This window comes from Tympanuchus pallidicinctus, unplaced genomic scaffold (genome assembly GCF_026119805.1).
Source record: "Tympanuchus pallidicinctus isolate F22 unplaced genomic scaffold, pur_lepc_1.0 scaffold6, whole genome shotgun sequence".
Taxonomy (NCBI): Eukaryota; Metazoa; Chordata; class Aves; order Galliformes; family Phasianidae; genus Tympanuchus; species Tympanuchus pallidicinctus.
The window spans coordinates 9411722-9432474 of NW_026294780.1; the positions used below are offsets into that span (position 1 = coordinate 9411722).

Here is a 20753-nt window from a genome sequence, read left to right on the forward strand (position 1 = left end):
ATCATTCCATGAGTGTGTTCTGGTATTAGGTAGCAGTTTTTTTCCCTTTTGAGGAGCGCTTGACTTACACCTTGAACCTCTTTAAGTAATTTGCAACTCTGGTAATATTAAAAGCTTTGTTTATTCTGCATTCTACACCATTGCCTAATTTAATTTCCAGTGAAATCACAGATAATCCATTTGTGTTACATATGACTGTCGAGGCACCTGGCAAGTCCTCACTTCTCTAGAAAATAATGCGATAAAGTAGATGAGCATATTTGCATGAACAGAGTAACCCCTGTGGTTGTCTCCTCCCTTCCTACCTGATGAGTTCAACTGTTTCTGAATACATTGTATAGGGGGATTTAGATTCCATTGGGCCTTGTTCCATTGCATTTCCACACTCAATAAACGATAGTGCTGCTTCTGCATAATTCAGTGCCTTTCCAAACTTTTCCACCTAGAGGGAAAAAATAAGGACACATAGAAATAATGTAGTCATCAAGATATGGTTACATTTGATGGGATTTTCTCAATGTGAGATTTTCTCAGTGTGACTTATAAACTTGATGCAAGTCAGTATATCTTCAGATTCATAAATTTTCCTATGAGAAAGCTAAAGCTCATCAAACCTTGTGCATCAGTGAAAATCGTAAAACAGAAAGCAGAGCTGAAAAAGGCTAAGAGATGTTATTTGGTCCACGCTCTTGTGTCAAAAGAAGGATCAACTCTGCCTAAGAGGTTCCTAACAGATGTCTGTAAAAGATCTTCAGTGCTGGAAATCCCATGAACTCAACATCAGGCCTTTTGCCTCAGCTATCAAGTGTCCTTACCATTAAAAGTGGTTTCACACATTGCAGATGCAGTCTTTCACCAGTCAACAAAGGAAGGCAACGATTGTCTTGAACTAAGAGAATAGGAGTTAAATATTTTGACTACTCTTATTCAAAGGCTCATCTCCATTCTCACTTCTTTTTCATTCCTACCATTTTCAGCACTGCGTGGCCTCTTGTCAGGATTTTGCCTTCTATATCCTCCTCCTCCTTTACGGAGTACTCTACTCTCCCAGCTTTTCATGCCATCCTTCTTCCTCACTCAGTTTGTTCTCTTACTTTCTGAACTTCTTTGACTCCACGTGTTTGAGTGCTTAAACATATACATATGCACATATATGTCCTCAATAATAGTGTGTATGCACATGTGCACATTATGTTCGTATGTGTACGCTTAGATACCACTTATCTGGTCTCAGAATTTCATTTTTGATGTGGGTAGAGATGAATCATACTATTATCTCTCCGTCCTGACTTGTCTTTCCTTCAATCAGAACTCCTGCGGTACATAAAGCCCATTAATGGACTGGATGCATTTGGTTGAAATCTGATGCACGCAGTGAAAGGTTAATGGACCTTATTCTTTTCTAAGGGATAAAGATTTTAAATAGTAACTTTGGAATGGCACACTGGCTTCAATCTATTTTAGGTTCTTATATGACTCCCATTGCGATCATACCGGAGAATTTCACAAACTTTTTATTATATTTCTCTCCCTGACGCTCTTCTGCAGGTGGAAGTGCTATTATCCCAATTTCACAGATGGGGAACTAAGGAGCAGAGAGACTTAGAGTCATTTTCAGGCTGCTCACTCTAAGTGCTTATATTAGGTATTGCAGTGCCAAAATAGGAGGTATCGAGCCCAGCAAGGTGATGCAAAGTGCTCCCATTTCCCTCCAGGATCCCTACACACTCAAGGAAGGGGGAAGTACTTGTGATGAGTGATTCAGTATCAGTAAGGAGCTGGTCCACTGCGAAGGAAGACTGAATGTGAAGGATATTTCTATCACCTAGTGCTGATGGGAGGCTATTTAAGCCATGCCTAAGTGACTTTCATGTAGGAAATTTGTGTCAGAGCGGAGTATAACACTTGCACGTCCTATTTCTGGGAGTCTACCATAAAAACATTTTTCCTCAGGCTAAGACAGAATTTCCTTTGCACATTAAGTGATTTTTTTTTCATTTTGTTTAAAGCAACACACTAAAATGCACCATTTGTACTTTTCCACAATATTTTCTGATTTAAGACTCTCTTTAATATGGAACTGAATAAACCATGGAAATTTGTGCTAATAAACACAGCTGGAGTGTAAAACTGTGTGTTAGTGTCCTAAATTAAGGGCCTGCTACGGCTTCCTTGGCCATTTTACACTCGGCACAGCTAAGAAAAAGAGGTCAAGAAAGAGAAACTGTGAGATACTTGTCTTCTTTCCTGCTCATGTGACCACAATGTGTCTATCAAGCAGGGCAAGGCAGGGACTGCAGCTACTTCTACTTGCAAGACAGCCATGCTGAGTCCCACTCCATAGATTGCCCCTACTGTCCCAGAGGCTGGCATTTTAAAGCTGTGCTGGCTTATTCACTGTGCCGGACTAAAACAGGCTAGGAGAAAGGTAAGAGATGGCTAAGTGGAGCTTTCCTGGAGCACCATGTGCTTCATTGCACCCTTCTGTTTGGGAAGATGGGGATCCCTTCAAGCACTCCATAAGGCCCCAGGTTCCCCTTTCTCAAGAAGGTCTTACTGGCTATTTTTCTAGGCACGTCAGAGCTGGAGACAAGAACGTGTTTGTTGCAACACCCCTCTGTGTGAAACATGTTCCTGCAGGGTTGTGTGCTGCTGGTTGTCTTACAAAGGGATTGTCATGAAGGGAAGATTCTTTTGGTACTGGAGAGCCAAAACTTTTCAAAAAAAGGGTAGATTCCCTGAACACCAGACCAACCTGGACTATTATTACAGGGCCCAGCCAGCTTGTTAAACTGAGAAGAAAGGTATGTGGATGCACATAGTATAGCATGTAACCACACAGTCTCTATTACTACAGTTGCTAATTAAAGCATAGGGATAAATGGAAATTTTTATTTATCCAGGCCTTTATCTCAGTAAGTCATTATTTGTTAAGTCATAGTTTATTGGGCTATGAACATTTGATTATATAAACATTTCTTAATTTAACAAGCCTAGCCATCCTTATAATAGATTTTATAATTACCCCAGCAATACCGCACTGATGAAGAAACTGCATTACAAAAATAATTTGGAGCAACATAACTGGAAAGAAAATATTCTCACCATCGCATCTGCTTTATGTTTCTTCCGTTTAGCTTCCTGCATAAAGTAATCTGCATTGCGTGGCCTACCAGGGGAAAATAAGAAGACACTTTATTATTTTCTGAAGCAGAATATTTTCAGGTTATTTTTCCCCTATTCTAAACCTGATTTGCAAACATTTTTTATGAAGAAAATACACTTATCATGTAACCATGCATCTTATATTTTCAAATTGCTGCCTGTGGAGACAATAGCATTTATGGCTGTTCTCATTCTTTAGAAGTCAGTGATTCAAAGCAAAAAAAGCTAATAAAATGCATTTTTATGGATTGTATAAACTGCTTCCCAAATTAGTGCAGTTTTGATCTACCAAATGGATGCAAGCATTAAGCGGAACAAGTTATTCCATTTTCTCCTCTCCCTTGTGTTTGCTTACCTCATTTTCTACTCCTCCCTGTTCACTGTCATTTGCCTTGGCTTCTCCTTCCTTACAAAACAAGCGTGTTTAATCTCTCCACTTCAAAAATGCACACTGAACCTGCTTGCCTCCACCTCATCCCCCTTCGCCTTATCTGTAAGCACACTGAGAGTGCTGTTTGCTTTTGCTGCCAGGAGTTCATCTGTGACACGGTGCTAGGCTGCCAGCTGCATGCCACTGGCATTACTTGTGTCAAATTCTCCATTGATTTCTCCTCAAATAGATCTCAGAGACTCCATTCCATCCTTAACCTACCTGACCTAATGACTGCAAGGCACAAATTCAGTTGCAGTCTCTGTGCTGAAATTCACAAGACCATTTCTGATCCACACTAATCCACTTCTATTCAAACTGAAAACACGAAGTGCTGTCCCCCTGGCAGTGCCTGGTGACCAATTCACTGAGCCCTCATGGCTGAAACAGATTTCTTCATCTTCTCCCTATTGCACTTTTCTCAATGGAGGGAAGCCATCTGCCATGTCATTTTAGTGCGTAACACAGTATCTGCAATTCTCAAAAAAGTCTTCCTATGTCCTGACCATGGAGATTCCCCCAGTCTCATATGTGTGAGACATGGCCTTCCTCCTTCTACTCAGCTAAAACTGAGTCCCGGCTCATCTCAGCACATACTGAAGTTACCGCTGTATCCTTGTCACTCTCAGAAGTTTCTCCTTGAAAAATTGTTCCCTTAGAATTCCTTCAAGTCATCCTTTAGACATTTTCTAATGAAAAAGGGATATTGCTGAGTATTCAGAAAATGAATAACAATATTCTTGCCATTCTTGATTTTAAATGCATGGCTTTGTGAAAAATAGGGTATTATGGTATTACTGCAGCGTAGCAATCCTAATATATAAATATATTTTAATTTGGATTTCTCAGAATGTTTGTTAAAAAAATGTATGAGTCAGAGAAGATATAGATCTAAAAACTGAAGTCAATGTATGAGACAAAAACTCTTGCTGACAGCGGTAAGAACACTTTCAGGTCCACAGTTTCAAGGAAATTTAATTATATCACAGAAGGTTAGTCATAACTCTTATTTTGAAGGCTAAATATCATCAGAGAGAAATAAAATTTGCAGCCTGAGTAATTTTGAATGACATCTGTCCTAAAAAGTTTGATGATGTGCTGAAAAATAGTTCATTTGTTCCATCTTTAAAATGTTCTTCTCCCTCAGAGTGGGATTTTTTCCCAACTCCCCAGAAGAAAGAGGACTAAAGACAGATTTCTGTCCCAGCATCACATAATTGACTGCAGCTGCCAATACTTTCTGTAGCCAGCAAGATGCTAACATTTTCTTAACAACACAAACCATCTGGATTGGTTTTGGTAAGTTATAGAATCATAGAATTGTAGAATCACAAGATTGGAAAGGAGCTACAAGATCATTTAGTCCAACCATCCTCCCATTACCACTGCTACCACAAGCTACTAAAGCATATCTGGTAGCTGCTCATCCAGACGCCTGTTGAACACAGCCAGGGCCGGTGACTCCACCACCTCTCTGGGCAGCCATTCCAGTGCCTGACCACTCTGAGAGAAAAAGTTTTTCCTCATGTCTAATCTAAATCTCCCCTGGCACAACTTGTGGCCAATTCCTTGGGTCCAGTTTGCTTCCTGGGAGAAGAGGCCAAACCCCTCCTCCTTCCAACTTCTCTTCAGGAGGATGAAGAGTGCAATGAGGTCTCCCCTGAGCCTCCTCTTCTCCAGACTGAACAATCCCAGCTCCCTCAGCCGCTCCTCATAAGGTTTGTGCTCCAGACCCCTCACCAGTTTTGTTGCCCTTCTCTGGACACGTTCCAGGGCCTCAACATGTTTCTTGCAGTGAGGGGCCCAAAACTAAACACAGTACTCAAGCACTTATGAAGTATTAGACACTGAAAGAGTGTTAGCTGGATGGGGAAAGCTATGTTTTCAGAACCATTGAAAGACCTTTTAAAATCTCTATGTTCTGTCTATCTTATTCTTGTGCAATAACCTAGGTAAGACTGTTTACTCTGAAGTGACAAAAAAACAAAACAAAGCAGAGCATATCAGCAATGCAGTGGTCTCAGCTCTCTGAAATGATCAAAGCGATGATACTATTACATGATGATATTACATGATCCTTTCAAACTCTGGTCATTAAAATATGTTCTTTGCAATATACCCTTCCATGTGACACCCAAAACCATCTGTATAATTTGCTTGTTTGAAGCACGGAAAGAAGCTGTAAAAACCAAGCGAGATAACACAATGTAATTATGGTCTACTCATAAATAAGACAATTGTAGAATGTTTTTCAACTTGTAGCAAGATTTATGCTCCAGAGTTATGCTCAGCAGCTGAGAGCATCAGCGGGAGGCATGTTCATGACTGAACCAAGAGGGCCCTGCTATGGGGTAGCTAACCAGAATGCAGTGTGTGAAAATCAAAGTCATCAGTGTCTATTGAAGCCAGCTGTTTCGGAGGAAAAAGCCTAGTATAGAGATGAAACTATTAAAATATAATTGTTAAGCAGAGTATATATAGCCACAATGTGGATGTCTAGGTACTTTCATAGGAAAAATACAAGATTGATATACAGATCTGAGGGTGCCTAACAGAAATTAAGACTTGTTAGGGAAAAAATACATTGATTGTGTTTTTTTCCAATATTTGTTCAAAAACAATACACATGCCACGTCAAATTCTGATCTGTTAATGCTATCTATGCAATACTGTTCTTCCATGGATCACTACATGTTAATAATCTTTCAATTCGGATTACAAATGTACATGCTAATGAAATTGAAAGTTGAGAAGTTCTGTAGATGTAATGTATGTTTGTGTACGTGGTACAGATTGTTTACATCACTTTAGAAACAAAATAATGATGTACTTGAATTTATTTTTTGGTGGGTTTTTTTGTTTGTTTTTTGTTTTTTAATGAGAAAGGAAAGATTCAAATTCAGTTTTGTTTAGGTTTCCTAGATTCCACTGCTGTACATGGAAAGCTTTTAAGTCCTTTCACATCCAGTATACTAATTTAAATTATTATGCCACAAAGTGAAAAAACAGACAATGGGTTGGTAGAAAAGAAGACAGTAGGCTACCTCAGCTCATGAACATATGAAGACATATGAGAAAGCTGAAGCATAAATTAATTACTCAGAATTGCATACTGTGTATTTCACATCTACGACGTTCATAAAATATTCTATTAATCACAGTCTGATCTTACAGACCTGTAAGTTACAGTGACTGAGAACACGTATCTCTTACTAACTTCGTGGTTCATCCAAATTTCATCTGGAACTTGGCCCCTTTAATGAAACTGGTGAAAACCTCAGATTGGAGAATTTGCAGGTAATCTCACTGCATCGTAATTTCAAATACTGTATGTTCTTGTTGAGAGGCATCTCGAAGAGAAAAAAGTCTGTTTCCTCACACAAGAAATTCAGAAAGGTCTGTAGATGAACTCCTTTTCAAGTCATAGGTGTAAGGTTTGCGATCCTTTTGCAGATTGCAGCCTTGCTACAGCCTGAAAAGCCTGGAAATAAGGAAAATCTCTACAAATCGGTACCAGGCTACTGGTGGAACTGGATAGGATGTAAGTGGTATAAGAAACAGCAGAGTCTCTTTGTTTGGCTACAAATGTCACAATCATGAGTGTAAACTGAAGTCTCATGGAAAGATATTCCCTGATTTCAAGTTTTCAGACAATTGAGTCAGATTCTCCTATGTTATTTGCAAGTGTCTGTATCGAGTGCAGTCAGCACTGTCACTCCAGATTTACAGACAGGATTCAGGCCTCTTTTTTTTGTAAAAAAATATATAAAAAGAAGTTTGACTTCAAATTAACAGGTACAAACAAGTGTTTTATCTCTATTAATAATCTTGACTGCACAAGGAACTCTTTTGTTTCTGAATATCTGATTGTTGGTACTTGTAGAAATATGGTCCTCTTCAACAAAGCCAAAAAAGAGTTCTAATACACTGCTCTAATGCCTCTCATATATCTCTCTGAAAGGCAAGAGAAAGAGTGTAAAGCATCAGTGCCAACTAAGTCAGGCTGCCGGTGAATTCTCCCCGGGATCGAGTGTCAGTATGTGAAACTGGCTGCTCTCGAGGAGAATTTACCCTACTCTGTTGATTGGGGAAGGCAATCAAGTACTGCTGGAACCAGTTCAACGCATTCTCAGTCAACACTAGGCAGTCACCTAGGCAGTGCAACAGAATCCAGCCTTTTACAGAATAAACCCCCATGGCTAGATCTGATAGTACAAACAAGGCCAGGCTTCCTTTTGAACAGTGGTATTCAAACCATTTATGACTTTGACAAGGGCAGCCTCAGTAGCATGTCTGTGGCTGAAGCCAGGACGAGATTTATCAAACAATCTGCTACTGTCCAGAATTCCTCTCACTGGCACTGCCACCACTTTCTCTGGGAGCTTGTCGAAAACCAGCAGGAAATACAGCATTTCCATAGCTAGTTGTGTTGCACAGGATCCCAGCGTGAGGTGAGATGGCTGCAGGCATGGTAATTACTCCCCTTCCAAAAGCAGCCTTTTAGAATTTCCAGGCTGTTGAGCTCCTAAGAGTGGTGTTTACCCAGGTAAAATGCTTGAGTGTGTATGTTTCTCCCCCTGCATCCTATTTAGCTGTATTGCCATTACAGTGCATCTCTGCCACCTTTGTCTTTTGATACTTTCTCTGAATTCAATTTACTCCAGTTTAGCAGATAATTGCAAAAATGTAAAGTCATGCAGTAAAAAAAAAGGGAAGAGAATCAAACAAAGTGAATCAATAGAAGCCTTACTTCGTGCAGTAATTTATCAGCATCTTCTGCAACATAATCTCCTCGAAACTCAGTGCAACTGCTGGTATTTACAGAGTACAGCATAGCTTAGACTCCAATATACAATTTTAATTATAACTGCATTCAAAAGCACATTTTTCATCTAATTTTTGTATTTTATATGAACTAAATACTAAACTACAGCATTTTCTGCTTCATTTACATAATCCTCCACTTGAACATTATTTCTTACTGTAGTATAGTGCTTTATGAGGATACATTAAAAAAAACTAATAAAAGTTCAATTAAACATCATAAATGCAGCCAAGTGCATATTTTAATACTCTTCTGAGATAATGCTGCTGAAGTGTTATAAAAAACTGAACTAGGGCTTCCTTAGTGTACAACAATTGCACATAATAAAAGCAGCTTAAATCATAATTCTAAATATAGTTTCACCACTTTAGTAATCCAGACCCTAAAAGGTGGGTGTGCTGGAAGGGAGCAGAAGAGCAGAATGAACCACTTTAGAATCTGATCAGAGCTAGAGGCAAACCAGAAGAAATGGGCATAGCCATGGTCAGCCCATGCCCAGTTTTGAATTTGGGCCAGTAGGCCACAATCCTTAAATACAAGAAGAGAAGGAAATCCTGCAAGGACAAGATAACAACATAAAGTAAAATGTCAGTGTATATAGTCCTGCCTACTTGTTGTTTCAGACGAAGATGCACTGGGAAATATACCAAGATCACTTCTGACATATTGTATCACAGATAAGGATGGTCATCCTGGGGGTAAATTATGGGACTGAAGCTGGGAAGCAGGTATTACTGTACAAGATAGTGTCCCACCCTGATGCTTTGTGGCCTCCTGGCCATTCCACAGCTCAAAATAAATTATGGTTAACTGCTGTGCCTGGAATGGCACATGGGGTGGAGGACAGCCTATGGCACTGTATGAGACAGGTATCTGGTTATGGGAGTCTCTTGCTCACTATGGCAGACCCAGCATGTTTGGAAAGTTCAGCAGAGGAGCGTAATTGTAGAGAGGGCAGGGAAGGTATTGGTGACCCATTTAAATGCCTGTGCTATAGGCATTTCAGAAGGACAAGAACAAAGGATCTGATTGGAGTCAGGCCAAATGTAAGAAAAATTTACTAAATCACACAGGTACACAACTGCTATCTTGATGGGCTTAGCATAACGACATCAATAGCTTAGATTAGATGAATAGATGAATAGCTCAGATACAGAGAGAGTGAGTTACTGTTGCAAAAAAAAAAAACCTGCCAAAATTAAAGAATGGCTCCTAATTTAAATGAAATGAAGAAACGTGCAATAAGTAAGGGTTTTTATTTTTGCAAAAATGCGAAATTACCCCGACTAATAATGTCAATGTAGTGAAATACTAGAGATGAAGAGAGTCAAAATCCACTACAAATTCCTGGGCACGACCTGGATTCATGACTTACAGATACTCATGTGAAATCAATACCTAGACTCAAGCATACAAGGGCAAAGTGTGTATGCAAAGAGGGAGGAAGGAAAAAGGTATTAACAATAGGCACTTGAGCTCCTGTGTTAAAAACACAGGAAGAAATCTCTACAGCCTTGCAGTTATAAACTACAGCTGTACCTCTTTTCTTGTATGTTAGATAAATATTCTGAAATCAGCTAATTTCAGTAGAAGCTGAGGGAAACACAGTCAAACCCTGGGAGAGAGGGTAGGACCACAGCTACCCAGGCTTACATTGTTTTAATATGCCAGGCTACACACCCTGGATTCCCAACAGGCAACTGCAAACCAAAGGCAGAAAGATACTGCTGTGAGAGGAAGTACCTGGCAGCCAGCTCTGATGATCCCAGCACTGATGTGTGAGGTGTGGGTGAAATTGATGAGTGACAGTACGTGTGAAACCTTGGCTCCATCTGTGCTACTGAAATAAGCAGAGCAAGGATACCAGCTCTATCATTGGATCATTCATGCTGTTTGATGGCTAATACTCTCCTTGGCATAGTTTTGAGCTTTCTCCCAGACAATGCCTGGGCACAGCTGGAGGACAGCACGTGCCAAGGGCAGTTCTCAGGAGGCAGTGAGTGTTCTTTGTTTTGGGGAGTGAAGACAGTTCAGTCATATAATCATAGTGCTGGACCACTTGCCTACAGGGGGAGCAGGGGCACGGATGTAGCCTGTAAGCTCAAGAGATGTCTGCAGTCCTGGGTTTTCTTTGGGACCAGGGTTTAATGGCTACAAATCCTTTATCTCATGAGAATCACCTGCTGGAGTTGTTTAAACATCTACTTTCCACCAAAACAGGTTCTTAGAGAGTGTCTCTATAAAGAAAGGGGGGAAGCTGGTCGTACAGAGAAGGGAAACTCAATTGTTTAATCACAGAAACAGTGTATGCAATGTAGGAGCTTAATGTTATTTTCTCATGGGCAGCATATGCTGAAAATAAAGTGCTACAAGTTAAAAGGGAAATAGGGATAAAATGGAACTGTCAGATGAAGTCTTGAAATTGCCCAAAGCCAAGAAATTGAGGACATTTCAAAGTAAGCATATGAATTTGTGATGAACTTAGTTCAGCAGACATTGGTTTATCAGGTCATAGTTTAGGTGGCTGATGAGAAGGAGGAGCGTATGTCTTTTCCTTAAACGTGCTCCTGGGGGGGTGCTCAGGACTCTAGAAGTCTTTCCAAATACTTCAGAAGACCCAGAGTCTTTGAGGAACTTTGATCAAGGTGAAACAAGCTGGCTTCCACTGGTTTTATGAGTCACAACCCAAGAGCACCTTGTTCTTTCCACACTGAGAAAGGAGAACGGGGAAAAAGAGACTGAAAATGAGAGACTTGGGGTCCAAGCCAAAGCTAAGCAATATGGTAAGAAGTTATCACTTCCGCTTTTTATGAGCTTTATGCATGACACCTTTACAGCCAGAATATTTTTGGACGTGTGGTTTATCTATAGATGGGAATGCAGTCTCACTGTAGGATATGTTCCTAAAGCTGTGACAATATCAATCTATTGGGTGTATGTACCACCTCAATCCATGGAAAGAAAATTCAACAAGAGATAATAATAAAGAAAAAAATCTTGAAAAAGATGGAAGGTGTATTACTTTGATCTCAAAAGGCCAGAAAAAAAGAGAAGATAAAGAGAAGATTAAAAAACAAACAAACCAGACACGAAGTTTGAAAGGGTGAGCTACAATGCAAGTAAGAAAATAATCCCAAGGAACAAGTTCTGATGTAGCCATAAGGAGAATTGAGAAGCTGAGCATGCTCTGCTCTTTTTGTACCACACATGCAGCGTTTGGAGGAGGTGTGAGACTGTGCCCTCGGGCAGCCACAGCATGTCAGTGCTTATCACTTCAAGGACAACAGACTTCGTTCCTAAATGCAGTTATTGGGAATTCTATCATTCAGCTAAATTACAGCAGGACTGAATTTGGCTTGAAGCATTATGATGTAGCTGTTAAAATGTTCTCTTCATAGAGTCAGAAATGGCCAAAAATCCAGGAAATCTTGTTAAGAATTAATACTGGGAGTAACATGGATGTCGCATATACGTGTGCCATGCTGGATATGCTTGAAGCACATTCAGGGCTTTCACATTCAGGCAGTAAACAATGGCAGTTCAGGAAAAGCAATATTTTGGCTGCCTTTTGAAGACTCTTAGCTATATTTACTTTTATATTTTGATGCATGTGTGTACAGCACTCTGCCAAGCAAGATATACTTTTTATTGACCTACTTGTGTTCCAATTTATTGCTAGTGACAGCTGTTGTCAATGATCTGGAGAAAATAAATTGAGACTAAAGCAGAGATGCTGATTGGTCAAAAAAATTATTGTTTTAAATCGAATAAAAGAGATTTAGTCTCTTCAAACTACAGAGTCTGATTAAAATGAAGACTTTAAAGCCATGGCTAGATTACAGTAATTCCAAACTTCATGGATTATGAGATGAAATACTTCATGGGCATCATTTTGAACAAAATGCTGCCATTAGGATTACTACGTGACTTTAGATATACAGTACTGCATTTCTTCAAATCCTCTGCTATGGTACTGTAAGGATTTGAAAGACATTGGCTGCCTTGTTTAGTTTGATCCTTCTAACATGAGTGAAATTTGTTGACATTTAACATTTGCAGCCAGTCCAATCTGCTCCATTTCAGTGACTTCTTTTTGTGGTAAATTCAGGATCAAGAATATCTACAATAGCTGGCATTTGGTGGTGTTTCCTAGATACAGCTTATGAATAACAGTTATAGTACGAGAAAGTCTCCCTCCTCTAGTTAGCACAACAGGCATGTAGACATTTGTGTTTTTTAAGGGCAAATTAAGACATATTTAACTTCTGTGTTTTATCTTATTTGGCGTTTTAGATTTTTTTTCATGGGTTGCAAATTGCTGGGGGACATTCTACATCTAAGGCACTACACAGCAACGGTTCTATTGTATCTCTCCCTGAAAAGGTGAAACAGTTGTACTGAAGATTCCTGCCAGAGAAATCACATGTATCACTAATGGAGAAAGCAAGTGATAAAAGCCTCCTAGATGATAGAGATGGTGAGAAAAAGCAGGTTTCTTATGACAAAATTGTGGAGGGAAAAAACACAAAATGGTCCCCCATTTTTTTTGTCAGCATCTTGATGGAGAATCAGATGAAGACACAATAGTTCTATTGTAGGTGTTTCTGACTGCATTTTCTCTAATCCAAACAGATGAGCACATCCTACATTTTGACTTTTACCAGGTATACTGATACATTTTTGCCATGTATGTACATGTTTAAGGTACAGAAAAATTGAACAGTGGCAAGTAAATTATAGATGATTCAAGTATTTCAAGAGATGTGAAGACTTAGGTAGTGCTTCTAAGCAGATTCAAATTTCCTCAGTGGAAATCACTGAATAAATGTGTTGAAAAATTTGAAAAATAGCATGGAGGGAAGTGGAGAAGGAACAAAAATGAGGATACATACACAGGGGAGAGTTTTCTCCAAAAGGAGCAGAAAGAATGATTACGTTTATTGAATTTACATCTCCTCATGACTTCCAGAAATGTACCCAGAAATTAATCTCACCAGCCTTCTCTTCTTGACAGACAACAATATAGTTACATCATTTTAAAGTCTGTGGGAATTATTTATATATTATAGTAAGAAACCTGGATTCTCCCAATGAGATATTGTCATCCCTCTGGCTGTCTCTGAGAATAGGCTAATGTAAATGACCATTACAATTACTACAATTATTATGAATAATATTTATTAAAATCCCCATTCTGGTAGAAAACAGGGCTGTTTTCTTAGGGTTTCCCTAGGTAAAAAAAAAAGTGCAAGTGATGTTACTGGTGAAATTCTGGGAATGCAAAAGGTGTGTCAAGGTTACACAGCTTATGAAGCTCTATATGCTCCAGGCAGTCTGAGGCATAGCTTGAACAGAATTTCTTCTGCACTGGCCAGAAAAGTCAGTATATTTTAATTCCAGAATATTATTAGGCAAAAATAAAATAATAAAAAAAAATCTGAGTTTTCTTGATATTAAGGTTCCAATCTTCAGTTTTACCTTTAAGTGATACCATATCCTATACAATTGTGGGAAATGAACCAGCAGTTTTAATTTACCAAAAAGAAAATGAAGACAATTACAAGCTTAAATTATTTTCAGAAGAAGAAAGCAGGGATTTTTGAGAGATGCAATGGAAGCGGGGAGGGGCAGGTATCCCTTCAGATATTCCTGCCAGCCACTGCTGCTTGCTTCTCCCTCTGCCTTTGTGACACCTTTTTCTGAGCAGCAGTAGCAACAAGTGAAGCAGCTGTCAAGGTCTGTGGATACAAGGCTCCCATCTGTCCTCTCCCCTTGCTCCAAAGGACATACAAGAAGGGAGTTCCTCTCACCCTCCTCGATATGCATATGTATATGTCTGTAGTCAGAGGTGTGCAGAATTAATGCTGAAGCACTAACAGGGCCTCTTTATGGTCCTGACGTGTCTCACACAGGTGTTCCTATTCAGCCCACGGGCCAAAAAAAGCCATTTAAGCTCAGGTCTGAATCTTCACTCCCTATCCAAGCTTGCTGTAGGTGTGCTTGTGTCTTCAGCCCTGTCACAACAGTGCTTATGCCAGTCCATGGCACAACACTAGGGCTTTCTTTCTGGTTTGACCTCAGATCCACCTCATCACTATGCACACCTGGCAGTCACTGGACTATGTCTGACTCTGTTTATCCTCACCAGACCTGATCCTGATCTGACTTCCTGGCTTGACCTTGGACCTGCCTCATCACCTTGCATAGTGTCTCTGTGACTGGACCACCCCTGCTGGCATAGCCCCCACCCCACCAGCCATCTTCTGTCCTTTTGCTCCTGGCTCATCATCCCTTAGGGAACAGCCAGTCCTCACTGCTTCCTGATGATCAGAGGCTTAATTTATGATGATAAATAGAATACTTTATAAACGATGTCTCAATCATTGTTCAGTGTACAGTATTACTATAATAATACTGGCAATATCTCAGCTCCTGATGAACAAATTGTCACTCCCTTTTGAAATGCAGAAAGCTACATTGTTTGCTATATTTTAAAGTTATCTGTACTTACATATCATCAAAGATAAGTTTTGTCCTTCTGCAGTCCCTGGGTGCACTGGACAGAGGTGACCAAGGCTCTGTTTGGGTCTGTGGCTTATTGCAGAGAAGAACATTTTCTGAATTGGTGTGAACTGCTTTCTAGACAACAAACAGCATAGAAGACATTGAGCTTCCAACTTCAAAAAAGCAACTAATAAACCACAGATAGTCTTTGCATTGTGCTGTAAATTGTCAGTTAGTTTTTCTACTATTTCAGCAGGCAAGATGTGTTAACTGTCCTGTGACTAACAGCCACAAATTCACAGATACTGCTCACAGCACTTTGTAAAGGGCCTGAGTTTTGATGTGATACACAGATGAAATGGAGCTGAACTATTAGTAATCATCAAAACACTCTGTAACAAAGTCAGCGAAATTATGGAACAACAGATCAGTTTGGCCGTTGAGAAGATCAAGTTACATCTCCAGCCTTTAGCTTCCAAACCAACATTTTACTTTGCCCTGAGAGAGCAAGGTGAGCCCGTTTGCCCTTCATTTATAACCACTGCCAGAAAACATTACCACTTCTTCCTCAGGTAGAGGATGGAAATGTAATGGGGAAATGCACAAAAAAATTAAAATGAATAAAGACTATATCCCAGCTTAGGATCCCTGACAGAAATTCAAGAGACCACCCGGGCACACCACCTAGATACCTCATGAAGGGAAGAGATAAAAGGAAGCTATGTTTAACATTTATAGTTCACGAGCTCTCATATTCTGTATGGCACATCCGGATCGGTTCAGACGGCTAAAATTTTCAGATGAATAATCAAATACATAAGAATTTTATTGCAAAGCTTTTTAAAATGTTGACCAAATGGTGCATTGCTAGGCTGTGCAGAAAATCTCAGTGAAATTAATTTGCTGAGGGTGTGGATCATAAAGCAATCACCTTCTACTTTTGATTTCCAGCACATGCGCCTGTGAAGAAATTTACATTGTTTTCAGGATATCCAGTGAAGACTCGTATCGTTGTGGGTCTGAATGGGTTATAAATCTCTAAACTTATGTTTTAAAAGTTAAAAAGTTAACTTTGAAACCTCTTATTTATCAAATAACATACTGTTTAAAAACAAATACACGCTGGATAAAATCTTCTGTAGCAAAGAAAGGAGCATGGGCCTTTATAGCAACAGAAGAGTGCCTCAGCAACTCGACTAGATGCTACAGCAGTGAATATCAATATGACAGTGTCCAAGTTACTTCTTCTAGGTATTTCACACAAAGCTGCAAGGGGCAACGTTCTGTTCTTAGTCTTCTAACCACAGTGCTCTGCAGGCTGGATGACAGGATACTATTTGGAGAGGTGAGAGAAATATAAATCTCCTTAACCAGAAGCGCTAACAGACACTTTATTCCAGTGTTCCAATCACAGAGCTCATGTATAAATGGAGGGGAACATCCATTTCCACTCTTACTGTACTCTGAAGACAGTGGCTAACCCCTAATTTACTAGTAAGTCTTCACCAGGAAGGGTACTCTGGAAACCTTTAGTGTCATTAAGATTCTCTGACAGGATAAACATCTAAATGCTGGGGTGTGGTGGAGCTGAGTTGCAAGACTCATGCTAAGCTTTTCACTGGTGTCAACAGCAAGCAGTAGTGTATGAGAAAGCTGGTTGGAAGCCATGGAGAATTACTTATATCCAGGTACACTGACAGGTAGGCAGTGGCTGAGCAGAGGTCTTATACACTGCACCACACTTCTGGATGTGGGGGCCTTGCATTATGCCCCCCAAATACTCTGCCGGCCTAAATCCATTAATTCCAGGCCACTGGCTTTTACCTTTTGCTTATGCAGCCTTTGTTATTTGTCCAATTTACAGCCTGCTTGCTGTTCTTCTGTGCCTTGCTAAACCCCAAAACAGAAAAACCAAATGTACAGTACCACATTCATTACTACAACTTTTTAGCATACGATTCTGCAAAGTTATCTTAGATTCAATACAAAATGAAAAATATCAAGATAGGGTTTTATATTGTGAACAACAGTACAACTTACATTGAAGTCTCCGAGATTTGGCTGTGACTGGATTTCACCCTTATGCTTTTTGCTGGAGGAGATGGAAGGTAATAGACTGCTGCCATTAGGTCTGCTGGAGGAAGTTAAATCATCGTTGGAGTATTTGTGTTTTGATGCATCAGAGAGGGGAGAGACGGGTGACCGAAGCACTTTCTCATTTTTATTTATTGGTAGTGCCAAACTGGAAATGGAAATTACAGTAATGGAGTGTCACAAAGCTGGGTTTGAGAAAGGTAAATGTTTTATATATTACCAAAACTTTGAATTTAAAACCTGCTGGCAGTATAAAGTGTATTGGTATCTGGTAACAAGCTTACAATATTGGGACCAAGAGTTCATTTACAAATTTGTATCATGTTTATCCTCTTTTCCTTCAAGGCAAATTGTAATTCTGGAGTTAATATCGAGTCTGTATCAGAGTGCTTGAAAAAAAACACAGAGATAAATGGCCACTTGCTCACCATCTCTTAAGGGATAGCCGGAGACGAAGATTAGACTCTGAAGTGTAAGTTTAGGTTATGGAGCCCTATTTCACTATTAGAGGTGACAATTTATAAGCCACGGCAATAAAGCCATACGTGAACTAAGAGAGGAAATGTGTTTAAAGATGACTGGGTTGTCTCTGTGCTCAATGGGCAGCCCTTGGTAGCACTCTTTATTCTGATCTAACGCCGATTTTAAAGACAAAGAAAAATAGGCTGGTACTGCAGACAAAAGGAGACACAGAGAAATGCGAGCTGGCCTTTACTGTAAAGAAGAAAGCCATGTAGTATTTTCAATTTTCATTTATATTAGAGAAGCTTTGTGTGAGAAGCTATAAAAATATCACCTAAATAAGTTCTAGACACACTAATTTAAAGAAAATACGTGTCTGGTAATTTTAAAGCCATACACACAAAATAAGCATTCTTAAGGAGATAGTTTGCATTTAAGACAAAAACTGTGATTAAGGTCAGACAGACTATTTTAAAGCAATACCTTCCCTTGTCATATTCCCCTTTATTCAGCCTATTACTTTTTATGTACACTTCTCACTTCTTTATAGTTACTGTATCAGACAGTGTACACTTAATGGAATCGCACAACGGAATACGGTACAAAATATACTTTATTTCTGCACATCATTTCAGGGAACAGAGCTAATTAAATGTGCTCTTATCATACATTTGTCCATTTATCTGGCACATCTTTAAAAACTAGCTGTGAGAGAAGCCATGAATCATAATTCAGAACTCTTCCTGTTTCCTACAGTGTAGTACTTCTAAAATACAACACAAACTGTTTTGCTTTAATGACCAAGAGCTGTTTATGAATGAAGGAGTTGGGGTGTGTAAGTGGACAGCTGCGTTGTTCTTTTCCCTCCAAGAAAAATAAGAACTTCAGCACTATTTTGAATGTGCAGGCTGATGCTGTTATTTCTTTTTCCTTTTTCAAACACAAAATCATGCCTTGGCTAGCCATGTTTATACATCACTGTCAAAGTGCAGGACTACAGCATCCAAGAGAAGCCATGGCTCTTTGGAAGTGTACCCAAGCCTCAAAAGTTTGGACCAGAGCTTGAGGACTACCTGCTATTTCTGTTTGTGTGGCAGGTCTTTCACAAAGCCCCTGGCACTTGGGCCCACCTACACGTACTGTGAGTAGTCAAACTACAGCATCCCAACCTTGTCATCCTGAGAAGCTGTGCAAAACAACACACAGCACATTCCAATCTGCTGGCACTTCACAGATAGTGGACCTGATGTAGAAGTAAGATATTTAGGGTTACTTTGCCTGCTGCGGTGGCCTCTTGTATCAAACAAGGCCTTGCTCATTCTGTACATAGGAGGAAAGGTTGTTGTATGTTGCTAACAGCTGTAAGTTGTGCCAGGGGAAGTTCAGGTTGGAGATTATGAAAAAAAACTATTCTCAGAAAGAGTGATGAGGCATTGGCACTGGCTGCCCAGGGAAGTGTTCATGAACTGCGTGGATGTGGCACTGAGGGATGTGGTTAGTGGGCATGTTGTGGGTGGGCTGGTGTTTGGACTACATGATCTCAGAGGTCTTTTCCAACCTTAATCATTCTATGATTCTACATCAGACTCTACAATATCAAATTGTCATGTCTGAAGGTGTTTTTGCTCCTCTTTTTGCTACCAGCTATCAGCTGTGCTGACATAACTGTGCATGACCTACAGTAGCATAAACCACACAAACTTCTGGGAAGCAGGGCAGATGAGGGAAGAATTAAGAAGCAAATATTCAAGACTTTCTTTTTTTTTATATTTCTTTCCTTAATGCACAGTTACTACCAGAAGTACTGAACACAATGTTAAGCAAAATGCAAATTACTGCCCTGCTTCCAGGAAGCTCGGAATTAACCTTGTGACAGAGAGTGGTAACAGGAATGGTGTGTCTGTGTGCATTCATGCACAGTAAAATAAACTGTTCCATGATTTTTTTCAGTTTAAGAAATGTGACTTATTCTAGGTTAAAGAAATTGAATGCATACTTTTGAATAAGCAGCATATGTGGTTGTTTTCATCATGATTCTTTGCCAGTGCTAATGATAAGAATTGTTCAGACTCATCGGTGATCTGAACAACAGAAATACTTACTGCAATAAATCAAAATATTCTTTAATTTTAGCAGTCTCGCCCTAATATATATCCTGACATTGACAGAAAACGATATGTATTCTGGAACTGAGTATTTTGGGCAATTTCAATCTAAGTACTGTTGACTAACTTAAACCCAGGCATAAAGTCAGACTTAAAGTCTGAAACTTATAATGCTGTAAGGAAACATAAGATGGCTGCCCAAGTGAACCAGTGCCTACAAGGCAACGTCTGAGAATACATCTCAGATGACTGCACTGCTCTAGCTATACTTACTCATTCCATGAACCTCACACTTGAACTAACAACTCTGCACAATACGACAAAAATGTGAGTATATAAATGTGTCAGGAGCTGCTAAGTTGTTCATTAAACCAGAAGAAAGCAGAATGCACTGGGCAATTTTTCAACATGAAATGTGATAATTAAAAAATAACTCGTATTACAGGCAAAAATAACACAGGACATTAAACTGCAACTAGTTGTATGACTCAGTGGTAAATAAGAAGGAAAATGCTTACCTATTTTCATTTACATTGCAGTGATTTGCTGTTGCGATGCTGTGGGCAGAGGCAGCTAATCGTGAAGAATTCTCTCGCTCTAAATGAGTCTTCTTGATGTCTCTGTACTCTTCCTCATTCTCACACTGAGTAAAGAGAAAAATTATATCTTGTAGGTGTTGCATTTACTAAACATCTCAAAGTACTTTGACAAATCAGATGATGGTTTTCTGACACTCTGATGCTTTCTTTAAGCATATGGATGAGAGAAGACTGGTTCACATCTTGAAAAACCATCATCTAAAGAGGCAGTGCGTAGACAAAGGAGTACAATATAAAACCTGAATTGTTTCAACCACATTCCCACCTGCACCTTCAGATATTTTTTTCTTTATATTGCCCTCTTTGCCCACCTTCTGTGTGCTTTTCTCTTGCCTAGTGCTTAACCACATTCCTCTTGCCTCTCCCTCTCTCTTTTCTTTGCAGCAGTGACATTCCCTGCATTACCAAATACAACAGATCAGCAACTGGCCGATCAGCATCTAAGGCTGACTGGAAAGGAACAGCTTGCATACATGTGCTCAGCTTGCTTCTCCTTCAAACCATGATATGCCACATTCAGGCTGCCTTTTGGGAAGGGCCCTTAGGCGATGTGGTCCCTAGCTGGGGCC

General features: G+C 39.7%; 2 protein-coding genes across 7 annotated transcripts in view; both read right to left on the reverse strand.

Annotated features, from left to right (window-relative positions):
• LOC128071816 (lysozyme g) overlaps nucleotides 1–2243 on the reverse strand; it is a 157265-nt gene extending 155022 nt beyond the window's left edge. The window contains exon 1 of the mRNA XM_052664922.1: nucleotides 2233–2243. The gene's annotated coding sequence lies outside the window, so the exon portion shown is untranslated. The remainder of the gene's footprint in view (nucleotides 1–2232) is intronic.
• The window catches only part of AFF3 (ALF transcription elongation factor 3), a 319206-nt gene that overhangs the window by 8878 nt on the left and 289575 nt on the right, over nucleotides 1–20753 (reverse strand). For all 6 annotated transcript variants that reach the window (XM_052664882.1, XM_052664880.1, XM_052664881.1 and 3 more), the window contains 5 exons: nucleotides 20104–20228; nucleotides 16965–17166; nucleotides 14932–15059; nucleotides 3106–3169; nucleotides 306–442 (listed from right to left, as the gene is read on the reverse strand). In XM_052664882.1, the coding sequence (XP_052520842.1) occupies nucleotides 306–442; nucleotides 3106–3169; nucleotides 14932–15059; nucleotides 16965–17166; nucleotides 20104–20228 (656 nt within the window). The remainder of the gene's footprint in view (nucleotides 1–305; nucleotides 443–3105; nucleotides 3170–14931; nucleotides 15060–16964; nucleotides 17167–20103; nucleotides 20229–20753) is intronic.